General features: G+C 40.8%; 1 protein-coding gene across 4 annotated transcripts in view; it reads right to left on the reverse strand.

Moving 5' to 3' along the window:
* The window catches only part of Astn2 (astrotactin 2), a 770,953-nt gene that overhangs the window by 487,700 nt on the left and 257,406 nt on the right, over positions 1-25,847 (reverse strand). For all 4 annotated transcript variants that reach the window (XM_010639452.2, XM_010639450.2, XM_010639451.2 and 1 more), the window contains one exon: positions 19,862-20,029. In XM_010639452.2, coding sequence (XP_010637754.1) covers positions 19,862-20,029 — 168 coding nt within the window. The remainder of the gene's footprint in view (positions 1-19,861; positions 20,030-25,847) is intronic.

The raw sequence follows: 25,847 nt of genomic DNA on the forward strand, positions 1-25,847 counted from the left end.
GTACTCCTCAAAGAAGGAAAAAAAAAAAAAAAAAAAAAAAAAAAAAAAAAATGCATGTAACTGTTGCCAGTACAACGCTGTGGCTGTTAAACAGCCTTATTTAGACAAACAATTCTGCTATGCTTTAGACCCTTATGCCTCTATTTGTATAAATAATGGTCCTACTTTTTCAACTGGAAACTTTCAAGAAATTCCTAATAGGCCCTAGTTTTGACCTTCAGCATCTGAATCCCACCGAGTCTACCCGTTGTGTTAGTCATGACCATTCCTTCCCATCTCTCTTCCCTGATGTCCTATGTTTCTGGCCCTTAATAGTATCCACATCTACTACTCTCACAATATTGTCTCTAATGACTTTCTTTTCGGTGTTGCCCCAACCAATCGGACTACTGGCCAGTTACCTTTTGAAAGAATAGCTGCACTCACAGCGTGTCTCCCAAATTTTTAGTGGTTTCCAGTTACTTTCAGAGTAGAGGTCATATCGCCTGGCCTAGCATTCAAAGTCCTTCATCATGGGCCCTGGCCAGATTTTCCAGTCTTATCAATTGCTCTCCTTCACTAGCACCTTTCCTCCTCTAACTTCTCCTAGGTTTACAGGGTGTACTGCTAAGAACAAGATAATCTGAGTCTTGTACACCCTATGAAGCTTCTTGCATCAAGCCCATCTTCATCTGACTCCCAAGGTAAAGCGGATTCTGGACAATGGAGAAGAGGGCAAAGAAGGAGAAGTCAGAGGTTAAGAGGGAACAGAATGCAAGGGAAAATAAAGTGGGAAAATGATTATTTAGTGAAGGAATGAGATTTTTAGTGGAGTTTTAAATATAACCAGTGTCACCCAGGGTTGTATTTCACAAGACTGATTCCTTTGCACATCATTTTACTTTTCTCTGTCTCAGCCTTCCTATCTGTAAAATGAGTAGGCAGTGCTCAGAGACCCTTCAAAACCTTATTCAAGTTCCAGTTCTGATCATTCCTTAACATTCTTTAGTCTTGTCTCTTGAAATTGGCATCTCTTCAAAGATCAGAGGACCGGAGTAAGGGTGAAAGGTTTAGGATTTTGGAAAATAGGGATTTGGGAAGCAGAGACACATGGCAGAGAGGAAGTGACATCTCCATTTCATACATGACTCATCTCATCTCTGGTGCAAACTAAAGACTTTACTTTTTCCACACAATTGCAATTTTCCTCAGCAATTCCTCTGTATCTAGCATGGGGGAGATGAAGGCTCAGAGATGAATCCATCGGATTTTCTGCCGTCAAGTAGCAGGACTAGAAGAAAAATATAACACTACCATAAGGTGTGATGAGAGCTGACAGAGGAGTACATGCAAAGAACTGTGAAACCAAAGGAAGGAGTATGGAACTCTGCCCCCAGGTCAGGGAAATCGCCAGGAATGAGGGAGGGTGAAACAATAATGGGGAACTGAAAGTCATTAACTGCCAGGCAGAATCATAAATTCCTCATTTATAATAGCTCCTATGATCCTCCAAATAACCTTATGAGCCAAGTGCTATTGCCAGCTTCATCTTCTAGGTAAGGAGACTGAGCTCAGTAACTTTCTTGCCTCAGGTCAGGAAGCAAAGAGTGCAAGAGCCAGGGCTTCAATCTAGCCAGTGAGCGCTGAGCTGCTGGGCCCAGGCTGCCCTGCCTGCCTCTGGGATGAGGCAAGGGTTTTCCAAACAGAGTGAAGGGAGAGGGCAAAGGCAGGTCTCAGAGTGAATGGGAAATGGTGGCCCCCTTTGTTTCTTAAGTGAGGAGGAGCACTGCAAGCAGAGGCGGAAGACTCATAGGCACTTAGGATCGCTGCCCTTATTCTGCAGGAGTGGGGAGGCAGCACCTGGATAGCCCATCTCTTGCACAGTCACCCCCAAACCTGAATCCATGAGATGTGACTGCAGACATTGTTTAGGGCAGATAAGATAGGCACTGGAGTCAGAATGGGATTTGAACTCTGCCTTTATCAAGCAATAGCTTCATGACTTTGTGAAATTTCCTATCTTTGACCAAGATTCAGCTTTCTCGATTCCAAGTTAATTACCCCTGCCCTTTCAATTGAACAATATGAAGAATGCTCCATTCCCAGTAGGAACTCCATAAATATTCCTTGCTACTGCTAGGATTATTACTAGAGAGCTGATTCCTTAATATTCCTTACCAGCCCTAGCTCTTACTCTGCTTATAGGTTGGAAAAAGGAAAGGTCTAAGAAATATTTGGGGAGCTTACTAAGCATGATGTGTTTAAACTGGCTTTTCATCTTGAACCCACTGAACTACCCTGTGAGCAGATGCTAATGTTGTCTTGAATTTACAGATGAGGACAGTGAAGCAGCCATGGACAGGATGACTTCACAAGAAAAGCACAGGTCAGGATTCAAACTCAAAACTCTGACACTGCAGCCAGAGTACCCCTTCCCCCTGCCCCAGCCACCCACCATGTAAAATGAAAAGGTCCAGGGTGACCCTGCCTTGCCAAAACTACCCTCGATAACCATCCACCACCCCTGTATAGGAAGTCAAAGGGTTGAAGGTAAGACGAGGTGCTCTGATGGCCCAAAACAAGGTACTCTGGAGCCCTGGAGATCTGTTTCCTTGCAAATTGCTGAGTGGCCTTACTCAAGCAATTTCCTCTCTCTGAGATTCATCCTTCTAACCTGAATCATGGAGAAATAAGCTCTACCCTCTCTGATTCCCAAGTTTCTTACAAAGATAAAATATATGCTTAAACCAGTTAGAACACATGATGATTAATAATACAGTTGTTGACCACTTGAACAAAACCTGAAACAGCAAAGTGAAATATACAAAACAGATTAAACCATGGGTGATTGTTCATATTGTAAAAGCAATCTTCACTCCAAAGAAAAGACTCATAAGTGCCCCCCCCAAGCATCAGCTATGTGGGATTTTAAAATAAAATTGCAAATATACGATTAAAGCTAAAGGATTGATGACTCTCAGAAGTGCACCCGGAATGCAAAAGGCCATAACTGTGGTTCTCCTTTGTCACTGTTGCTGTAAAACAAGAAATCCAGAGACCCATATGGGGTCAGAGAAGAATGGGATCTTTGCTTTTATTGCATCGGGAATGCGGGGAAAATATGAACCCATGGGCAGCACGCAACATCCACACTCTGTTTCACAGGGTCCTTTCCTCAGAATGACCTCAACTTCAGTTACAGGCAGATGGTCCAGATCATAGCTAGCTTCTCTCAAGAAACTAGAGAATTATCCTCTCCAGTCCCTTCCATCTGGAATATTAGTCCATTTGATACGATGTGTACCCTCCACTGAACCCAGATAATTTTCACTTTGCTCATCTCCTTCCTGATTTTATTGTATTCGTTGCTTTTCTCTTCCCTCCCCCTTTCCCCTGTTCTGCTTTACAGTTCTCTTTCACATCCATCACTTGCTCTCTCTTTCTTTCTCAGTCTTTATTTTTGTCACTGCTTTAGTTTCTCTTTTTTATTCTGTTATGTTTTAGATCAGAAAATGTCCCCTCAAAGTTTGCATTTTCAGAGGTAGGCTTTTGGAATGTGATTAGATCACGGGGTACTGAAATCATTACAAAATTAATCCTTTACCCTGTTCATAGTTGAATATACTGAAAGGAGGTAGGGCTGCATTAGAAAAAGGCCACTTGGGCCACGACCTGGAAGGGTATCTTCCCGTCTCTGGGCTTTTCTCTTTTTTTCTGCTTAAACATGAGTTGAGCCACTTTACTCTCTCATACCCTTACACCATGATGTTTCTGCACTGGAGCCGGCTCACCATGGAAAGAAATCATAAACCAAAATAAACCTTTTCTCCTTTAAATCCAGGTTCACTGTTTTGTCTATGTTCAGGCACAGAGAGGTTGCAGCAGGCTCTTCATACCATGCAGAGAAAAGCTGCCTGACCTCCCCAACTTGTGTGGAACATCTCAAATTCTTGGATGTCCTGGCCTGAGGAAGACTTCTGATGTGGTCTGTGGTCACAGAAATCCATCTTCTACATGTGGCAGAAACCCAAAGCCAACCAGTGAAGCTTTAATTAAGAAACCATTCAATATTGTAACACACACACACACACACACACACACACACACACACCTCCTAACTTTCCAAAGGGAAACAAAAGTTTCCTTCATTCAAAAGAGGAAGAAGGACAGTTTGGGGCAATGTGGAGGCCTCCTACAGATGGTCTCCAATCCCCAGAAAAGGATAGTGTTATTGCTAAGTGCTGTTTTACAAGGCTTCTAGGTGGCCCCTCTGCTCAGAAATCTGTCACCATGCCTTCCATTCCATCATGATGAAGCCTTTTGTGTGTTCAGCACTGACAATACTGGGGGGTTCTTTATTCCTCTGATTCAATAATTTCCTCTTGCTGAATGTGCATACTTGCTGTATAATATAGCATATACACTGCATTGATTATAATCATCACAATAGTATGGAAAAGATGAATATTTTTCCTTCTCTTTTCTTAGAAAGAGCAGGAAATTGAGGCTTGGAAAAATTAAGTGATTTGCTCAACATTGTACCAATAGTAGGCAGTAGAGCCAAGGTTTTCATCCTTGCCTGACCTTGGTACTGAGACTTTTTCCATCTTGCCCTAACTTTCTCTTTGAAAAGAAAGCAGAGCGCAACCTTAACATAGCACAATTATCAACACCTGGAGGCTGGTGGCAGAGTCTCTCATGCCCTTCCCTGGTGATTAAGCTCATCTTGGCTTTAGTTAATGTTTGTGAAACAAAAATGTTCATGGATCTTAGGAGGAAGGTGCCATGCCCCAGGTATTCTGTACTGAAATCCTTGCAGAAACAAGTGCATCTGGGGACACATCCAGAAGACAAGCCCCACAAAGCATGACCAGAGGCTGACACTACCTGCTCTCATTTGTAAAAGACATGTATAATGCAAGATAGCAATTTGCAGCTGCAGGCCTATGTCCTTGGGGAAAAAAAAATTGACTGCTTAGGATGTTCTCAAAAGGTGGGGAAATGAAGCTTCAGGCTGGAATGCAGATGACTGCCACTCTGAGTGAATTCTGTCTCTGGCCCTCAACCCCCTCCACGGTCTAAGCGCAAGGCTGGATGAGGTGATCTGCAGAGGTGCTCCGGGCCTTGGAACTTTCTGTTCCTCCAAAAGTTACTCCTGAGCGAGACTTTTAAAGGAGTGGAGACGCAGTAATCATGAATTAATACTTTTCCCTGTAAAATTTAAAGAGGTTTTAGAGTTGTGCAAATGAAGGCTTGAAGGAGCACTTCCTTAAATTTGAAGCCTGAGGGTTCTTATCTGCCTCAGGCGGTTTCAGCCCTGCTTGCCATAATGGTCAGCAAAGCTCTGCTCAGACCTTTACTTGTATCATATCTTTAATTCAATGTTTCTCTTCTCTTCTCACGCTTGGTCCTTTGCGTCCTTCTCTCCTGGGTTTTATTTTTTAGACACAGTGTGAAAACTGGGCCTGGAACTCACACACTTGTTAGAGAGATGGCAAATAAATGTCTTATTTCTGATGTCAAAGCATGTAGTCAGTTTACTGGGAGCTCCATGGGGCAGGGATGACAGCTTCTTTAGCTCACCATCTCTAACACAAGCACACTGCTTAGCATACAATAGCTGCCCACTACAGAAAAGCAACAAATGAAATGTAGTACTTGGATTCTGACCACTTCTTTTTGCCTTCATGGCTAACATCCTCATCCTAGACACCGTCACCTGTGGCTTGCATTATCACATCAAGTTTCCTGCTCTTCTCCCTTCTACTATGTCCCTCCTGTATAGATCTTTTTTTTTTTTTTCAATAGGATGCCAGAGGGATACCATAGAGCATAAGTTAGATGGTGAGACTACTCTGCTCAGAGCCCTCCAGTGGGTTCCCCATTCCATTCAGAATAAAAGCAAATGTTCTCACGGTGTTCTACAAGGTCAGGGCTCTCTGACTGACCCCCTCTGTGGTCCCATCCCTTAATAGCCTCCTGTTATCCATCCCAGACCAGCACATTCTTTTCCCAGTCTTCCTTCAATATGAAAGGCACAATCACCTCTCAGATCCTTTGAACTGGCTGCTTCTTTTGCCTGGGTTGTGCTTTCCACAGATTTTCCTAAAGCATACTTTGGTCCTTTCCTGTTTTGCGTCTTTACCCTTGAATAACCTGCTTTTATTCGCAAACCCTCCCCTCTTCCTGCAGCTTTAAAACATACACATGCATGCACACATGCACACACACGTGCACACACACACACACACACATGATGGAGAGACAGACAGAAAGACAGAGAGCCAAGACATTGAGGAGAGCCACCACTACCGCCATCTTCTTATAACATGTGATATACTTTATTTATTATTACAGGTATATATGGTACTATGGATGAAGCCCAGGGCCTCATGTAAGATAGGTAAGTGCTCTAGCACTGAATTACATCCCTATATTGTTTAATTTTATTTTGAGACAGGGCCTCACTAAATTGGCTTAAAACATGTGGAAGAGAAAAAATAAGAGAAAAGGAAAAAAAATGGAAACAGTCTTTTTAAATAGGGGAGTGTGGAGGGGATGAAGGGAGGTCAGGGGAATGGGGAAAAAATAAGAACCAAGACCTGTCATGTAAAGGTACAAGATCCCAATGATGAATGTAACTGTACTGTATACCTAAAATGGGGCAATAAAGAAAAACTAAACAAAACAACTTGTGATCCTCCTGCCTCAGCTTCTCAAGTATCTAGGATATAGGCATGTGCCACCGTGCCTGGCAATTATTACACATACTTATGTCTGAACACTCTGCACTTTGTCCACACTAGAATACAAGATCCATGATCACAGAGATTTTCATCTCTTTTGTTCATTCTATCAGAGTCTTATGTCCTGCTTGAGCCAGATTCTTCAGAAGAATCTGCTGAATGTCAAATGAACAGATGTATAAATGAATAAAATACCCAAACCAGCTCTTCACTTGGGAGGTAAAAACAGATCAATTTTTTAGATAGGTGTTGCCAACCGTTTTTCTGTAAAGAGACAAAAATGGGGTCTAGTTTAGGTTTTACAAGCCATAAGGTTGTGAGCATTAAACTCTGCCCTGTGCAAAAAACAGTCATAGGCAAATGTGAACTAATGAACACGGCCATGTTTCCATGAACCCCACTTATAACGGAGCCCAGTTTCCCTATGGATATAGCTTGATGATCCTGCAGTGGATTAAACGTGGCCTAGATATGCTTCCTGGTGAATTGCAACACATAACATAGTGTCTAGCACTCCATTGTCACCGAATAAATATTTCGAACAAAGCCAAATGCATGTGAAATGCAGTTCCCCTTTCAACTCTCTGTCAAAGCAATGTTCACTAAAACACGCTGCAGTAAGAAAATGCTCTGTATCTGTGCTCTGCACCGTGGCAGACACGAGACACGGGTGGTGTCTCAGCACTTCAAATATGATGCATATGACTGAGGATCCTGAATTTTACATTTTATTTAATTTTCCTTAATTTGCATTTTAATTTAAAGATCATCTATGCCTGCTGGCTATCACTGGACTGCAGTGTTTTAGCACCATCATTTTTTCGCTCCATGATCCAACATCAGTCCTCTCTCTCCATACACAAAAAAGCCTTTTTTGACTATAAAGGTTCAAATAAGTGTTATCTTCTCTATGATCCTACAATACTTATTTCATTTGTGTTTTTGCCCCAGTTATAATAATAGCTAATGTTTGTGGAGCTCTAGCAGGCTAATGTGCTAAGTGCTTTATATGTTGTATCTAGTTCAATCCTCACAATCATCCCCCAAGAATCGATTATGTCATTACCACCTTTTTACTGTTGAGAAGAACAGAGGTGCAGGAGTATTCAGCAAAGTGTTCAAAGGTTGTGCATGTCTGCAGTGGAAAGGCCGGGAATCGATATGAATCCATATGAATCCAGAGTACATGTTCTTGAGTTCCACAGCATGTTTATTAGGTGTAGAAACTGATGTGTGCCTATGCTGTCTATCACACAAGAGCTTAGGAATCATCGCGCATCTTCATTCTATAATCTCCAAAGCCAAAGTCGGCTATAGCATTGGCTTTCAATAAAGATATTAGTACACAGAATTTCAGAGCTGGAGAGAACTGTAAGAAAATCTAATTTATCATCCCCCTCTATTACAAATAGAAAGAAAAAGTGACTTACCAAAGGTCACATCATGATTAAATTGCAAAACTAGAAGTGAAGCTCATAGATTTGTCTCCAAATCCAGTATTTCATCTCTCATGTGCTTATTCGATGATTTGTTATTAGATATGAGTGTGCTAGAGCTGAACCTCACAGTCCGTTCCTTGGGAGGCTGAAGCTGGGAGGGTTGCTTGAAACCCATCTCAAAGAACTCAAACCCCAAAACCAACCAACCAAAGAGCACATGCTAGATGATGGGCAATGGGCTATGCTTGGGAATAAAGCAGCGAACAATGCAGGGACAGCCCTGCTTTAAACACCACCCAAGTCCTTACCTAGCCAGCAACTGAATGTAGAACCACATATATAAGCATGTAATTATGTTTGACAGCCTATGCGGGTGGATATGAAAATAAACTGTGATGCCAGACTTCTGGATCCAAATTGAGACTCCACTACTTTCCAGACTTTGGGAAAACCCATTAATTATTTGTGATTTAATGTCCTCATTTGTAACACAGTGATCATAATATATCATTACTTTAATCTGTAGATACACAACTTTTCACATTTAACATCCTTGACATGAAGAGTCATCTAATGACTATTATGCTATGGTTACTACAGGCAGCACTTTTTAGCAGTTCATAAAATATTGCTCTCTCTCTCTCTCTCTCTCTCTATATATATATATATATATATATATGTATAATTGTGTCTTGGTTTAATTAAAATATGATTGTATCTGCCTCTCAGGAGAGTCTCTAATGTAAAGTTGGCACCATGTAAATGTGTAGTACTATTGTTACTGACTATAAAGGAAAAGCAGCACTGGTGCGGCATAAAACTTGGGAGCAAAGACCTTGGCTAGTTCACTTCTTTGAGGAAGTGACATGTGAGTTGAAAGATTAAAGATGAAAGTGGAGGCTCAACTAAAGAAAGGGGCTTCTGAAAAGTGAGGGGAGGTGGAAGACAGCATCCTACACGGGAGGAAGAATACTCACACAGACCGTACTACATTGACTTCCAGAAATGCCTCAACATTAACAAGCAAGCAACACTTCGTGGCATGGTTCTATATTCTAGTAACACTTCCAAGTCCAATTTATGCTTTCACTGACATCTTCTCTTCCATACTTTTTAATCTATTGATAATTCATTTATTGTTCAGTCCAGCCCCCCACCAAAAATATTTAGAAGCTTCCTGGATTTGTTTCTTAAACAGTAGGACACATTTTCAGAGGCTTATTATATTTGTGAACAAGTGTTGGATAAACTCAACTTAAACAGTTCTTAATTTAAATATTGTTAGGTTATATGTAGAATAATAAAATTCAATTTTAAAAGGTGAATCCCTTTCTTCCTTTTTGATACCTGCACGTTGGAGATCATCTTCAGAGATGTGTCAGGTTACCCTTCTATATGCAACTTTGCAATCAGAGGCTTCTTTCAAGCTTGGAAGCAAAGGTTGCCCTGACTTTCAGGAGGACTGACAGCTTCCCTATATAGAAGGGTTTTTACAGTCTCCTTCTAATACCGTTCTAATGTTCTTGTCTCTTCCAATCTTGCAGTGGTCAAACCTGTTACCAGAAAACTGGCTCTCAACACACAGAAGATTGACTCTAAACCCATATCTCTCACCATGGGCTAAACTAAAATAAAAATTGATCAAAGAACTAAATGTTAAAACAAAAGCACTTAACCTGCTGGGAGACAAAGTAAGCAAATCTCTTGAAGACATAGGTGTAAGCAAGGACGTTACGAACAGTGCCCAGATGCATAGGAAACAGCACTGAGCATCAACAGAGAGGTTCATATCAGATTAAAATTCTCCTGCACAGCAAAAGAAACAACCAATAGAGAAAAATACAACCTATAGAATCAGAAAATTTTTTTGTCAGCTGTTCCTCAGGTAGAGGACTAATACCTAGAACTAATAAAATTACCACCCCCAAGAATAAACAACCCAATTAAAATATGAGCAAGTGAAATGAATATACCTATCACAGAAGTACAATGATTAATACATAATTTTAAAAAGGTGCAACATCACTTTCCATTTGAGAAATGCGAATTAAAGCAACTCTGTGGGAAATCTGACACCAGGAAGAGTAGCCATCATGAAGAAATAAAATAACAACAAATGCTAGCAAGGTTCCCTTCTACTTTGTTGGTGGGAATATAAACTAGTACAACCACTATAGAAATCAGTATGGAGATCTCTCAGGAAAACTAAAACAGGAAATTCCATTTGACCTAGCTACTTCTCTTTTATGTTTCTCCCCATAAAAGCTAAAAGACATCAAATTTTGGTGGTACATGCATACTTATGTTTATAGCAGCATGATTCATGATAGCTGAATCTTAGAAGCAGCCTGTGTGTGATAAAGAAAATGTCATACGTACACACACTGGAAAACTACTGTGTCATAAAGAAAGACAACTTATGTTATTTGTAAGGAAATGGATGTACTTTGAAGTTTAAATATCAACTGGTTTCCCTTATACAAGAAATCCAAATTATAAATAAAAGCAAAATAAGAGGTAGATAATAGGTACTAAGGAGATGAGTCTTTCTCTCATTGGAAAGAGAACAAGAGATGAAGCAGGTAGAAGAGGAAGGAAAATGTATGAAAGAGGAATTAAGATGTGCTATGTATATGTACCAACTTCCCACAAGGAATATAGTCATTGTGTATTGCAAATATATACTAATTAAAAGACTTGTGGCTTGCAGGTTGATAATGTGAAATTTTATGACTTAATCTTTGACACTAATTCTCCATTTTTAAAAGATCTAAGTCTTCCTCCTCTTACATTTTACATCACATCTAAACCAAGCATAGCAAGAGTATCAGAGATATAAAGTATATTCTCTATAATTCATAAATGCTTTCACAATTCCACTTCTCAGTTCTACAGTTTTCCATTGTCCCTGATTCAATTGGATCCCTTTATTTTTTCCAACTCAATTTATTCTGTAAATTATTTGCCACAGGACTCAGCCCTGACTCTGATAACTCACTGCAAGTACCCATCAAAGGGAAAATGCCAGACTGTCTCTCTTCTCAACACCAAGCAAACTCTCTCACTCAGACAATACAGTCCACTTCATTCTGGGTTCAAAGCCCTGTAGTGATACTTAGCAGAGATATGGCCTTGGTAATTTCAGTCAACTGCAGGAAGACATAGCTTCTCGTATGAAAAATGAGAGAAGTAATAACTACCTAGAAATGCTATTGTAAAGGCCAAGTCTCAGCATGGTGCTTGGTAGACAATAAGGCCATAATGAATTGTAGATGTTGTTATTGTCAGCTTAGTATTCGTGTAGCTCTTGATAGCTCATCAAAACACCACATTACCTCTCTTAACTGTACTTTTTCTGGCTATTGTCTCACACCCCTATCTGCTATATATAGATAATGAACCTACATTAAATGGATAGTTCTAACAAGAGAAATGGGCTTTTATGACTAATTAGGTCATTTTATGAAATATAAATGTTAGTTTGTGGTGGTTGTTTCCATGGCTTTTGTTGGAAGTAGTTTTAAAAGTTTGATTCCATTTTCTTGCTTCTCTCTGAATAACAGGGTACAGCTTTTAAGTATTTATACTTAATTTAGATGGATTTTGTTTGTTCCACATTTTAGTAGAGTGAAGGACTAAGGAACAGTGGGTTCAGGAAAGACTAGCAGTTCCCATTTCACAGGAGAAGCTGACTTGCAGAAGGGAGTTAACGGTCCCCAATAAATATTTATTCTCCAAACATGGAGGCCAGATGTCCTCAGCACCATGAGAGCTCTCCATGGTACTACAACCAGAACCCTACACGGAATCAATTGTCCAAACCACATTCATTAAAGGAAATTTGACATTGATTTATTCACTCACTAATTGAAGATATTTTAGTTTGAAAATGTTTGGAACTGTTTCATTTTCAGATGTAGCAATCAACGAAATAAGGAAAACCTAGGTCTTCCTAAAACACATTCTTATACCTTAGTCTCTCATCTCCAGTGTGCCAGAAAGCTAGCTCTCCATTCAGTTTTCTTTCTTTCTTTCTTTCTTTCTTTCTTTCTTTCTTTCTTTCTTTCTTTCTTTCTTTCTTTCTTTCTTTCTTTCTTTCTTTCTTTCTTTCTTTTTCCTTCCTTCCTTTTTTCAGACAAGGCCTCACTAAGTTGCCCAGGCTGGCCCTGAACTTGTCATCCTCCTCCCTCAGCCTTCCAAGTACCTTGGATTATAAGTATCCCTTGCATCCAACTAGCTCCACAATTGTGCCTCATCTTACTTAACAGTACATTTCATGTATACCTTACCCCACTGAAACATAGCCACTACATCACTTACAAGCCTTAATATTACCATCTCCTTCAGAGCAAGGATATTCTTCACCTTTGCGGATTCTTGGACTTTGCAGTTTCACAAAGTCCTTTGTGTCCCCCTTAAACTTTAATAACACAGGGCTCAGCAAGTAGAAATGATCCATAAACATTACAAATATTTAGTATGATATAAGACAGCTATATGGCATAACTACACACACTGCCTTCTCACTCCCTATCCCACTACAAGTGAAAAGTGGCTGCTGAAGATGTGACAATAAACTGAACACGATGGCCCAACATGGTTGAAGTTCTTATCAACTGTGATAAGAAAATTCAATTTGCTATAAATGCCATTTACAAATTGTTTCAATCATACTTACATGTTAGGTTATTATGCTTAAAAGGTCATAGAAACATGGATTTTGAGCTGGGAAGTATCTTAGGAATACTTTAGGGTTATAATTTGTGTCTTGCCACTAATTTACTAGGTGACACTGGACAACTTGCTGAGCCATCCTGCCCATCAGTCTCCTCATTAGGTCAAACAAGTTGATGCCTTTGCTGCAATAAAAGTCCATTCCCCCTCACCGCATAGCTGAAGACAAGGAATCTGAAGTTCATAGTATGTGAGGTACCCAAGGTCAAACGACAAGTATGTGGGAAGGCTGGCCCTTGCTTTGAGACAAAGTGAATTTTTTTTCATTGCACAAGATTAGAAGTCACAAAAGGACTAAATAAAAGGTAAGTGTAGAGCAATGTCCAGCATACTGTAAGTATTTCTGCCACTGGTCAGCTTCAAGGTTATAGAGCCTATATCTTATTTACTTTCCACAAAATCTGATGTAGTTGCACATTAGTGGATTAAATAGCTTATGAAATATTTATGGAATTAATAACTGAAGGCATAAACAACCGGAAAACTGATTATAAAACCCAGGATAAACATTGTATGTTCAGAGTGTCACTAAGTCAGGCAATGATCAAGAGTCTTGAGAATTTCATTTACATCTTATCATCACAAACACCCTAAAATAGAAATTACTCTCCTTACTTTTATGGTTACAAAAAAATGAAGATCAAATATGTTAAGTCACCTGCTCATAGATCTACAGTCAGTAAATAGAAACTACACATGATACTACACATGTGAAGAATTTTATTAAAGCTGTTTCCCAATAAAACATTAGCCATGATGATGTTCCTCAGAATCCAAGCCTGAATCACTGAACTTTCTGGCATTGTGCTTTGCAGGACTAGGACAAGCAATCCTTCAGTGTTCGCTTCCTGTCCATGGAGACAGAAAGAGAGAGGGTGGCCTCCATCATGGAAAGGAGCATGGTGTCAGTCTTGGGTCACATTCACATACTCCCTAAACCTTTCTTTGCCTTAATCTTTGATTAGTTCTCATTCTACCCAGTATTGTGTCAGTAAGTGTTTACTTATTTGCTTTCTGAAGAAAACATGCTAAGCAATTGTCCTACCAGTGAGCCACACTCCCAGCCCTAATACTGATTTTTGTATGAGCCTTCTATATCTTAATTTCCCGACCTTAACCCCTTACATGCTACTAGTCCTCTGCCACCACTTTCTGTTCGGCACATTCTCCAAGTACCAGTACAACTGCACTGCTGCTTCCCAGAATCACTTCAAACTCTCTTTCTCTTCCTGTAACCCAATTCCCTTTCCTCAAGCTCGCTTCCCACTTGTACTGATCCTGCAAGTCTCAGCTAAAAGGTCATTCTTTCCATGATCTATCTCCTGAAATCCCCATCTAAAATACATTTTCTTCCTGTTCTCCAAACATGAGGCACTTTGTTAATACATTGTTCTTGATTTATACCACTCTGGTTTTTTTATAATAGCTATATATGAGCAGATTCTTTTTATTCCCCTGAAAATGTGAAATCCGCAAAGCCAAGAACACTATCCAATTTGTCTGTGATTTCCCATAGCACTTAACACAGAGACTTATGAGTTGTGGAATTAAGCAAATCTTGTTTGAATTGAATTTAACGAAATGCACTAAATTTTACAAAGTGGATCTCAATCAAGTCTCATGAAAATATATTCAAGAATCTTATCTTCCTATCTCCACTTCTCACCTGTAACTAGTCCCATCCATTTATGGCTTGAATGATTTATAAGAGTAAGATAGTGTGCTGGGTGTTGGGGTGGAAAAGTTAAAGGGAGAAATCGTATACAGTTCCTGGTCTTACAAACTTCTATTCTAGTCGAAAGACACATTTTCAAACTATAACTCAAAGTTTAATCTTGTTTTTAGTGAACATAGAACTCTTTTGATTCTGTGCAAGCCACTACTACCACAAGCATTCTACTGAAAGCAAATGAGAGGCAGTTATGTGAGTAACATTATGGAAGGAAGACAATTCAAGGGGAGAAGGTATTTCAGTGGAGGCAAACTTGAACTCTACTCAGAGAGACCTTGCATAGGGTACATGTGAGACAAGTGTGAATATAAGCACAGAGACAAAGCCAAGAAGGCTCTTAGGGGTGTCATGTCATAGGGAGACAGGAAGACAACATCCTAGCAGTCAGACCAGCTGTTGTATAGTTTTTGGTGACCACATTTCTCAAGATCTTAAAAATATCTAGTTTAAGTTGTTAAGTAAGTAGATATGAAGGAAAGCAAATCTGTCGTATGTGAATGTTGCAGAAAGCATGAGGAGTGAAATTGACTTCTTTTTTCATTAGTCTCTGTTTACTTACTATTATGTTGGCACTATGCAGTTTTACAAATAGAGAGATGAATGAGGCAAACATCTGCACTTTCCCTCCTTTTCCTCCAGCAGAATTTAGTCTGGTGTTGAATGCAGACAAGAAAAGAACAATGATTCTGCAGAGAGACAGGAATCACGACATAAGGTAGCATGGAGACTGTGACTGCAGAGAGGAGGAACCTTTAACAAGGGCTGAGAAGGGCCCCAGGAAGGCATATGGGACAAAGGATGTTTGGGTAGAATGTGAAGGAAGCAAAATGGATCCCTTGAGCTTCTGGCAAAAGGAGAAAGTCTTTTCAAGTGAGTAAGGAGCCTATGAAAAGGATAAAGGCCTGGAGCACATGGGAACTGCAGAGCCCAAGCATTATGGTTTAAATAGGGATGCCCCACCCAAGATTCACACATGGAGGGCTTAACCCCCAGTGTGGCCATGTCTAGAAATGAGGCCAAGGAGGTGATTAGATCATGAGGGTGCTGACCTCATGGATGGATTAATTCCCCAATGAGTTCATTAACTGAGTGGACTATTTGGGAGGTGGGGCCAGATCAGAGGAAGTAGCTCATTGGGGCATGCCTTTGAAGGGTGTGTATGTTCCCTGGGCCCCTCCTCTCCAGCTATTTCCCTGAGTCTCTTTTCCTGGTTACCTTGAGGTGAGCAGCTTTCTTTGGCCGTGCCTTTCTGCCGTGGTGTTCTGGCCCAAAATAATGGGGTTGGCAGGCCATGGACTGCAACTTCTGAAACCATGAGCCAAAATAATCTTTCCTCTTTCAAGTTATTTATGACAGGCATTTCATCACAGTGACAAAAGCTGACTAATATATCAGGGCACATACTCTGCAACTTGAAACCATGAGCCAAAATAATCTTTCCTCTTTCAAGTTATTTATGACAGGCATTTCATCACAGTGACAAAAGCTGACTAATATATCAGGGCACATGGCAAAAAGAGGTAGAAGACGAGATGACAGAACAGAATTTTGTCAAGATAATTCAATTTAATTTGGCAGCTAAGCCTTTCACTAAGTGTGTCCAACATGAGAGGAATATGTGGGGGAAAAAAGGACTCAAACTGTTTCTGTCATAAGGGTGGTTGATGAGCCAGAAGCACTGGCAATAGCTGGCCAAGTGTTAGCAATGCAGAATCTCAGGCTCAATTCCTATGACCTTTGAGAAGTAGTGGTCTAGAGTGCAGGATCCTGGGCTTAAATCCTGACTCTGGTCTGTGGGCTGTCACTTTGTTCCTGTTACCTGTATTCTCGGGGCATCAATCAGCAATGGATGCAGTAGATCCTAGTGACAGTTCCAGCTTTAAGGAGTGTGTGTGTGTGTGTGTGTGTGTGTGTGCACGTGTGTGTGTGCTTTCCAAACTGTCTACCACATTCCTGCTCCTGGGTCAACCCACTATTAGAAGTCTGTCCTCAATCCTGTGGCTAACAGAGATCACTGGAAGCCACAATGCTGTACAGTAAGAAGATCAGAAGGGAAGTAGCCCCACACACATGTACTGCTGGTCTAGTTTAAGTGTCATAAAGGGAGGTCAAAAGAGGCTCCCTTCTTGCTTCCATTTCATGGAAAGAAAAAAGGAAAATATAAAGACCAGGTCCAGAGACACAGAGTTCCCCAAGGGCTTCTGTGGCTGCTGGATGAGGATAATCTGCTGTGTGTTTGTGTGTATGCGCATGTAATCTGTGTGTATGCATGTATGTACACATGTGTATGTATGTGTGTGTTTGGGACGAGGGGCTGGTTATAGTGACAGTGACTTAGAGCCTTAAAATCTTGATGAAGAGAAAAGCTTTAGCTGTCTGATGAGATGGGACTCAATGGCTGCACTGCATTTCCCAAACAGCTTCCCCATTGTTTACAGTCCCCAAGGAAAGACTATAAAAATGTGTCTGAACAGACTCCTGACTGACGAGTAAGTGGGCCTTTGGTTTTAAAGTGAAATCATGGCTCTATCATCTAGAGATTCAATTGTTAGCTTGGATAAACCCTCTCCTTTTTTCTGAGATGATGCCTTTTTGAGAAGTCAGGGAGGGATATTACAGCAGGAGGGGACCCCCCGCATAAAGCACAGTGACCTTGGTCCCCACACAACAGTTGCCATCATGGCACCTGCATCGTGGGATTTCCACAAGGGCTTAACAGACTCTCAGGAATGGAGATGAGAGAGCAACACACTTCATAAGGAGAAGCAGAGGATGGGGAGTAAGGAGACATGGGTTTTAATTCTAGCTCTGTTTCTAACTTCTTTGTATCCTTGGCAAGCAAGTCCTTTTATCCAATTTCTGTTTCTCTATTTATGGACAACAGGAACTAACATTTGTTGAGTACTAACTATGAAAAGGTATTATTCATACGGTAGACATTCAGTATAAATAGGACAGTGTCTCAGGTTTAAATAGCATCCAAATGCATATTTCTATCTCCAGATCAGATCTCTTCTTCAACTTTGAGCTATGGACTGGTAGTGATTCTTACAATTTTATGTTGCTGTGGCTTCTATTTTGAAAATAACATCATCATAGCAGAAGCAGAGTTCCGTCTCCCTTGATATAGTCTGTGGCTCTGTACCTCCTTCCAGCTCCTCAGTGTGGTTAATTCAGATATCTGCCAGTTATTCAGAGGTCAGTGGCACTGCAAAGGCAGATGCCTTGGTATCAGAAGTGGAAGACCATATCCAAATTGCTCAAGGTGGTGGACAGAGATAAGAATTTATGGGTATCTCTTCTGCCTAGCAGACTGGACTCCTGCTTTCTTGTCACTTCCTTTAAATGGATCATTTGAACACTTACTAATGAATTTAAAGTAACCCATCCTCTTTTCCACAATATACACTGCAGATGCCAGGGGGAACACAGAGTTAGGCTCCAGCACCAGAGCAAAGGGCAGCCATATATTACACAGATATAGGTCAGATAAGAGTCATAAGTGTATCTGCCAGCATAAACAAATTTCCTATGAGAAGAGCCTCCTCGCTGTGGGTGAGACAACTAGCCACCATTCGTCCACCAGGTAAAAGTATCCTATGGAAGGCACACTATAAACACATACCCACGCCTCTTCATTTCCCAGTAGGACACAGTTGCTAGCCTCAGGGGCTGTGGGGCACCAGTGTAGCAGTGTAGCAGGGGGCATTTAATAAAGGGGCCAAGGGCCTCTTTTCCACTTTTACTTGAACTAAAATAGTAGGTTTTATCTCCCTCGCTCAACCCTGGCCCTCCCTGACATCTCTTGACTCAGTAAATGATAACTTGATTTGTCTCACTGTTCAGACTAAGCAGTCTGCAATCATCTCTGCCTCCATTGTTTTTCATATCGAAATCATTTGGGGTCTGATGATATCTCACTGTTTTCTTCTTGTAGCTCCATGGTCCAAACCACTACCAACTCCTGCCAAGATTAAAACAACAGGAAGCTTGAACACCCCCCTAAATTGACTTATACTCCAATCAGAGTGAGCCTGTTAAAATGCTTTTCAAAGCATGTGGCTCTTTCCCTGAGAATCTTCCAGTAACCTTGTCTCATTCAGAGTAAAATCCAAAGTCCACATCATCATTTACAATGCCTAAAACCACCCTCAGTTCTCTTCTAGTCCTTGGGTTGCACCTCTTGCTCTTCTCTTCTCTTTCTCATGAGCAGTCTTCTTGCTCCTTCTACCAGTGTGGAGCAAATGACCCCCTTGTGGGCTCCCATCATGAAGCACTGAACCTTGTAAATCCCATGCCTAGAATGCTCTTCCTCAGATATTGGCGTTATTTCCTCTGTTCTTAATTTAAGGCACCTGCTCAAATACAACTTCTCAGAGGAACCTTCCCTGTCCTCTCGCTGTAAAGGCAACTCCTCCCCCACCTCCAGGTCAGCATTTCATGTACTGGTTATCTATTCCCTCTCCCATAGCAGTAACTATTCTTACTTATTCATTTTGCTATTGTAGCACTGCTCATAGAACCTGACACAGTACTGGTGTTGTTTTACACCTGTGCTGTACAAGAAGGTAGACATTAGTCATGTAAGGCTATGGAACAGAGGATACAAATATTTTATTTTAATAAATTAAAAAAATAGACACAAATGGCTTCTGGCTACCATATTAGATCATACAGATTCAGTGCCACTAAACACACAATAGAATACATGCTACATTAGGCAGAGTCTGCTTATTTGGTTTATGGTTCTACCTTTAATGTCTAAAAATATGCCTGGCTGCTCAAGAAGTACCTATCCAATGGAGAAGTATAAGAATTAACAAATGCACTAGGGACTTTCCATTCATTGTCTCACTCAATTGCAACAACAGATTTGTAAACTAGGTGCTGTTTTTAATTCTCTAGTACTCAAAAATACATAGTGTCTTGCTAAAGAAGACCCAGTGGTGTCTGATAATTTTTTGACACTTTGCTACACTGGAGCTGGACTAGATGTTCTCTGTGGTCTTTTCCAACTGTGAGATTCCTTTGTTCTCTAAAAATTTCTTCCTTCACCCAGAAATGGCAACACTTGGCTTAAACATCAATTGCACTGATAGATCTTTACATCAAGGCCCTCATCAATGGTTCAGAATTGATGTTGTTTTTTAGGCAGAAGGAACACATACCCACCCTCCTTCAGCCCATGTCATCTCCCACTTTCTCCCCAGGCCCAGCCCCACATGGCTCACCAGTCTCTGGGTCGCAGAGCTGCTCACAAGCATCTGTTGTCCTTTGGCCACAGAGGTCCCTCACCCACGGGGAGGTGGCGTTGATCTGGTAATATAGGGACAACTTGGCTGGATTTAACCAATCGGAGATGTCCAGGTAGCTCCCTTCACTCACCACGAAGCTGCTCCCTATAGAACAGAGAAAAAGACAGCTATTTTCTCCTCAAGTTAAAAGAATCTCTCTGCGGATGCTGCAGAAAAACAGTGCATATGAGTCCCGTTCCCCTGCTCCATCATCCGGTCTCACTTATCTTCAGGCATTTACACAGGCTTTACATTGTGCCAATATGATTCTGACATCAATAACGGCAGAGGCAAATCAGATGTGAAGGAGAATTCAGCCCAGTGGGTAAGACTAGGTTCTCAGAGTTGAGGAGGACAAGAGGGTTTTCATCTTGAATCTGGCTTTATGCACTATTGACTTTGTGTAAGTCACTCTGTGCCTCTGGGCCTCAGTGACTTCATCTGCAAATGCACATACTAATGAGACTCACCTCAGATGTGAGAGTAAAATAAACTAATGTAGATAAAGTGCTTAGCCAGCACCTGGCTTGTTCCAGTAAATAACGATTAAACGTTAAATTTCCAAAGATGAAAAAGCCAATGTCCCTGTCACATAAGCAGCCCCACTGGAAGAACAGTCCCTGATGCCCACAGGGAGTAGGTCGGTGATATCCATGAGGAAAACTGCCTGAGTGTAAGAAAAACAGCACCCAGGGTTCTCGCCTTCACTTGTGTTGTTTGATGGTTTTTCATTCTGTTTTTTAATTTTTATTTTTTAGTGGTGCAGGAGACAGAGTCGAGGGGCTCATGCCTTCTAGGCAAGTGCTCTACCACTGAACTCACCTAGCCCATTTTTCAAAGCTGAAAGAGAGAAGACAAAGACACAGAGAGAAAGGAAAAGTTTTAGAGAAATTCCCAGGAATTCCAAGTAAAAATGCAGCCCCCACATGGTAACAAATGCCTCGATGTAGGACAGAGAGAGGCAGGTTTGGGATCAAAGGGATCCTGCAGGCTCTAGGCTCTGCCAGAATGGATCATCCATGAAGCAGCTCCAGACAACTCTTGCCCCTGGGGACTAAATGCCACTGTTACCAGATCACATATTCAGCAGAGGAGGTTGGAGATTCAAATTTTTATGGTAATCAGGCAGTTTTTCCAATAATGGATTAAATTTGTTCCTAAAAACTTCCATAAAACAAACAAAAGCTCTAGCTGTGCAATCTTTACTCTGAAATGTTCCTCATTAATTCATTTAAAGAGGGGAATTACATACATACCCCTATCTGGATGTGTAATTATTTCTATATATAATAAACACATACTGTATATTCTACATATTTGCACATACATATTTCACATGTGAACACTCAATTTGAGGGGGGAGACAAAAAACAGAAGACTATTCAAAGTGGATGTGTATGGATTATAAATGGTGAGTGCATACTGTAGCAAGAAAGCAAAGGTTGAATTTGACAGGTGAAAAAAAAATGACTGAAGATAGGACTTATCTTGACAAAGCTGGACTTGGAGAAGTAGGAAACTCCACCATGGAGACATGGAATCATGTTTCATAATTAATATGACTCAGCTTCCCTCCTGTGTCTGCTTCTCTAATACCTCAATATCAGCTGAAATTCTTTTTCCTGTGATGCAATTCAAATTCTTCAACGAGGACATCTGTGAATAAGCGTTCTTTGGGGTTTCAGAGATCTCTCCATGAGGTCATACCAGACTCTGCTCCTGACCTATGGTTGGACTTGTCTTAGCTCAGGTGACCTGCTGTAGTCCAATGGGCAATGGCCAGTGGGCAGTAGGATCACATCAGACCATGCCTGGCTGCCCGAGCATCTAAGGCTGTGGGTGGAAAAGTTTTCCTGGAAAGAAAAAGAGCATAGCAGGCTACTATCTTCTCTAACTCACCACAAATGTGATTGTTTCTATCACTCTGGAGAATAAATTCCTCAGTAAAAGCACAGTGGACTACATGATTTTTTTGTGTGGATGCAAGAGACACCTATGTAAAGCAGCAGGAGGAGATAGCATCAGGCTCTGAGATAAGAAAATGACCACATCTGATGTTGGTCCTAAAGTCCTTGGCAGCCAAAGCAAAAAAAGCAAGGAGTCTGCTGGATTCCATATTTCAAATTTCTGGCAAGCAAAGATATGCAAATCTATCTGCAAAGCCATATTTCCCCCACTGGAACTAAGCCCAAGCAGAAACATGTCACATGGGTCCTTGAGCAAGGCACTGAACATCAGTATCAACTACAGATTTTTCTTTTAAAAAGCACAGTCATGCTGTTTAAATGGATAATTCTTTATTTATTCTCACTAAAGGCTGAGGGATGGATATTGAATTGTGTCCCAGGGCTTAGTTTGGTTAATCCTTCCACTGCAGGAAAGCTACACAGTGCAGTAATAAAAAGAACAGTGGGCAAGATATGAGTTCAGATTCTCATTCTGTTACTCACTATATCTATAAGCTTGGGGAAGAAAAGAAACCCTCAGTTAGTACATATGCAAATCCTGGATACCTAGTCCCCTTCACATGGTTGACGTGAAGCTTAAAGGAGACAGTGCATTTGTCTTAGGTCAGAAAATAAGCTGGAAGGCAGAGACTGACATGCAGGAAGTTTAGGAGGCACAGCCTTTAAAGGGGATAAGTGGACTGGGACTGGGCAAGGAGAGAAGCCAAACTGTCATGTGATTGAAGCAAAGCCCTCTGCAGATCCCAGGGGGGAGCTCTGATGCGGAGATCATCCTTCCCACTTGTTTCAAATCATCATAGGCCTTGGTACTCTCACACTCTCCAGTTATAGGCTCTAGGGAAAATAATCTGGGGTCAAATAATCTTGAAAATAATCACGAGGTACTTTTCCATGGAGGACACGACATCATTAAGGACTGAGCTGAGGGTGTTCAAACACCAACATTCCTGGGAGGTGGGGGAATTACCATCTTGATCTTACTGCAAGCTAGAGATTGGGGTATGGCATCTTAATATCCACAACAGTGGGTAAGTCCTGGGAACAATGTGGAATCCCAACTAACCAGAGCCATTTTGGTTATTATTTGAATTTCTTATGCTCTTGGAATCTCTAAATGCTATACTAGTAAGTTTCCAATATGACACATGAGATTCCTTAGAAGACACTGGCTTGAAAGTAGTGCAACAGATTAAACATTTGTTCTCCACACCCCAAATCCATATACTGTAATTCAATCCACAATATGATGGAATTTGGAGATGATTAGGTCATGAACAGATTTAGTGCTCATATAGAGACCTCAGGAATCTCCCTTGCTTCTTCTACCATGTGAGAGCACAGGGAAAAAATGGCCTTCTCTGAACCAGGAAGCAACATTCACCAGAAACCTAATCTGCCAGCATGCTGATCCCTAGAACTGTGATATATACCTTTCTATTGTTATGAGGTGTCCATATGGTATTCTTTTACAACAGCATGAATAAACTAAGCCAGTAGATTAGTCTTAAATTCTATAATATGATTCTATACAGAAAAATTGTTATGGCTTTTATCTAGATGTCCCACCCCACAAAGCCACATGAATTCATTGTTGGGGCTTTTTGGAGATGTCTGGATCTAGGGAGATGGCTGGATCTAGGGTGTATGGATATGGATTATGGGTATGTGACAACTGGATCAGTCCTTGACTGGATTAGCATAGTTCTGGGTATGGCTAAATTGATTAATTAAAGACAAAGCCTACCGTGGATGTGAGTGGCACTAACCAATAGGGTAGTAACATGAATGGAATAAAAAGGGAAAGGGAATCTTACTTCTATGCTTTCTGCTTATCCTGCCATGGACTATTTCTCCTCTGCCATGCCTCTCTGTCATGCCACCTGTCTTGGAGCCAGCTTACTATGGACTGAACGCTCTACAAACTGTGAACTAAAATAAACTTTCCCTTCCTTAACTTGTGGGTGTTGGGTATTTTGTCCTAGCAAAAAGAAAAGTAACTAAGACATATTTACCATTGGTTTAATGGAAGAGGAGAGCTATTCTCCTTTGAGAGTCCTTATCTCCATCCCTGGGATGGATGTGTTACACATCTGCTCACATAGTCCTTATAACAGCCTCTTAAGGTAGGCATTTCTCTATTTTATAGAAGGACAGCATGAAGTTCAGAGAGAAACTGATCTCATCATATTTGCACAATTTATAGGTAATTAAAGTAGCAACTGAAGCCTGGTTCTCTATGAGCCAACAAAGTTAGAAACTTCATATTATTCCAGGCTGCACTGAGAATCAGGACCTTTGGCTTGGTTGTTTTTTGTGGTCCTTTCATTCCTTTTCCAACAGTCTGCATTCCTCTACAGTGCAGTATTGCAGGGTCTTTGTTTTCTCTGATAGACTATGATTTACTACACAGAATAGGTCGTAACTCATTAGCGCTTGTCAGTCCAGCTCTCAGTAAAGTGCCTGGGAGTTTGGTGAATGACTTTAGTGAATATCAAGTGCATTAACAAAATCAAAGTTCCGTATTTGACTAGTAGGAAGTGGGACTTATTTCATCATAGGACCATGAAGAAGGAATGACTCCCCACTGATGCCACACACATAATATCTTTTTTTATCCCAAAAGTTAGAAAGCAATTCTAGGCCTTTAGAATCTGCCCAGTGCTAAACTGAAATTTGAACTCACTATACTGGCTTTGGAGTTCTTATTCACCCCTTGTGCTTGGGATGTAGGTAACTAAAGCAGAAACTCAGGTAGAAGGGCTCTGTGTGGATCACCAAGGAGATGCTCCAGTGAGATCTTGTGTCATTCAGAAAGGAATGATTTGTGCCAAATTGATTGTTTTCATTTAACCAACCCTTGGCAATCTCCTTCCTGTGTAAGAAATAGGCATACAGACTAAGAAATGGATGAATCTAGTGAGAGTGTTATGGATTAAACAGGGGACATCAGATGTGTGCACAGAGATTCATAATACAAGACAGAGTGTGATGACGACTTCCTGGGAAGGCTGGGCATTTTCTTTGAATGTAAGGGAAAGCAAAAAAGGGAGCTTAGAGAGGAAGTCTTGAGAGTTGGCTTTGAAGTTGGACCTTGGAAAATGTGGAAAACAACAAATTGGGCAAAAAGTGAGGTGAAGAAATCAAGAATAAGGAATTTTCTCCAGAGGCATGGTTATCTGTCTGACATTGACCTCTTAAAGTTCCACTCTACACCTGGCTCATATTTCCTTTTTTATGAGAAATCTTTCTCAGCTGGCACCTATGTATGCAATGTTATAGACTCAAGCATTTAGGTACTACTATGTGGCAATCCTCACACTAGACAGAATAACATATAGTGGACATCTATGGAGAATTTATAGTTGAGGAAAGGAGATCAGATATGGCAAAGAGAAGGCAAGCTATATTTCCATTTTTTTCCTCTTTCCTTAGCTTACCATCTCATCTAGATTATTTAGGTTTTGAAGGCAAAGACATGCTTCATTTAAATCTACAAGTAGCAGAATTCTTAGCATGTAGTGAAGCTCAGCTGTTGGAGTAGTGTGGGTGTGTGAGGAGGAATGAAATAAGGAGGGGTAAGGAAGAAGACAGGGAGGAAGGTAGGAGAAGGAGGGAGGAAACACTAATGAGGTCAAAGAGTGTCAAATAGCTCTCGCTGAATGCATTTTAGCACTTCTTTGGGAATTAAAACTATGGTAGTAAAGAAAAAAAAAACACATCATTCCATGTGTCTCACATCTCTCTAATTTTCTCCCTGACTTCTGCTTTATTTTCTTGGCTTTAGATCGATTAACAACGCTTCCCCTCATTACTGGGTGCTCAAAAATTCCTCTCTAAGATACTCACACAAATGCCCCCAGAGGAGCAATGACTCTGAAATGAATTTCTGCCAAAATATCTACTTTAAAATGTCATGTTTCCTTCTTTTAAAATCATATATATATATATATATATAT

The sequence above is a fragment of the Fukomys damarensis genome, unplaced genomic scaffold (genome assembly GCF_012274545.1).
Source record: "Fukomys damarensis isolate Sample0158 unplaced genomic scaffold, DMR_v1.0_HiC HiC_scaffold_36, whole genome shotgun sequence".
Lineage (NCBI taxonomy): Eukaryota > Metazoa > Chordata > Mammalia > Rodentia > Bathyergidae > Fukomys > Fukomys damarensis.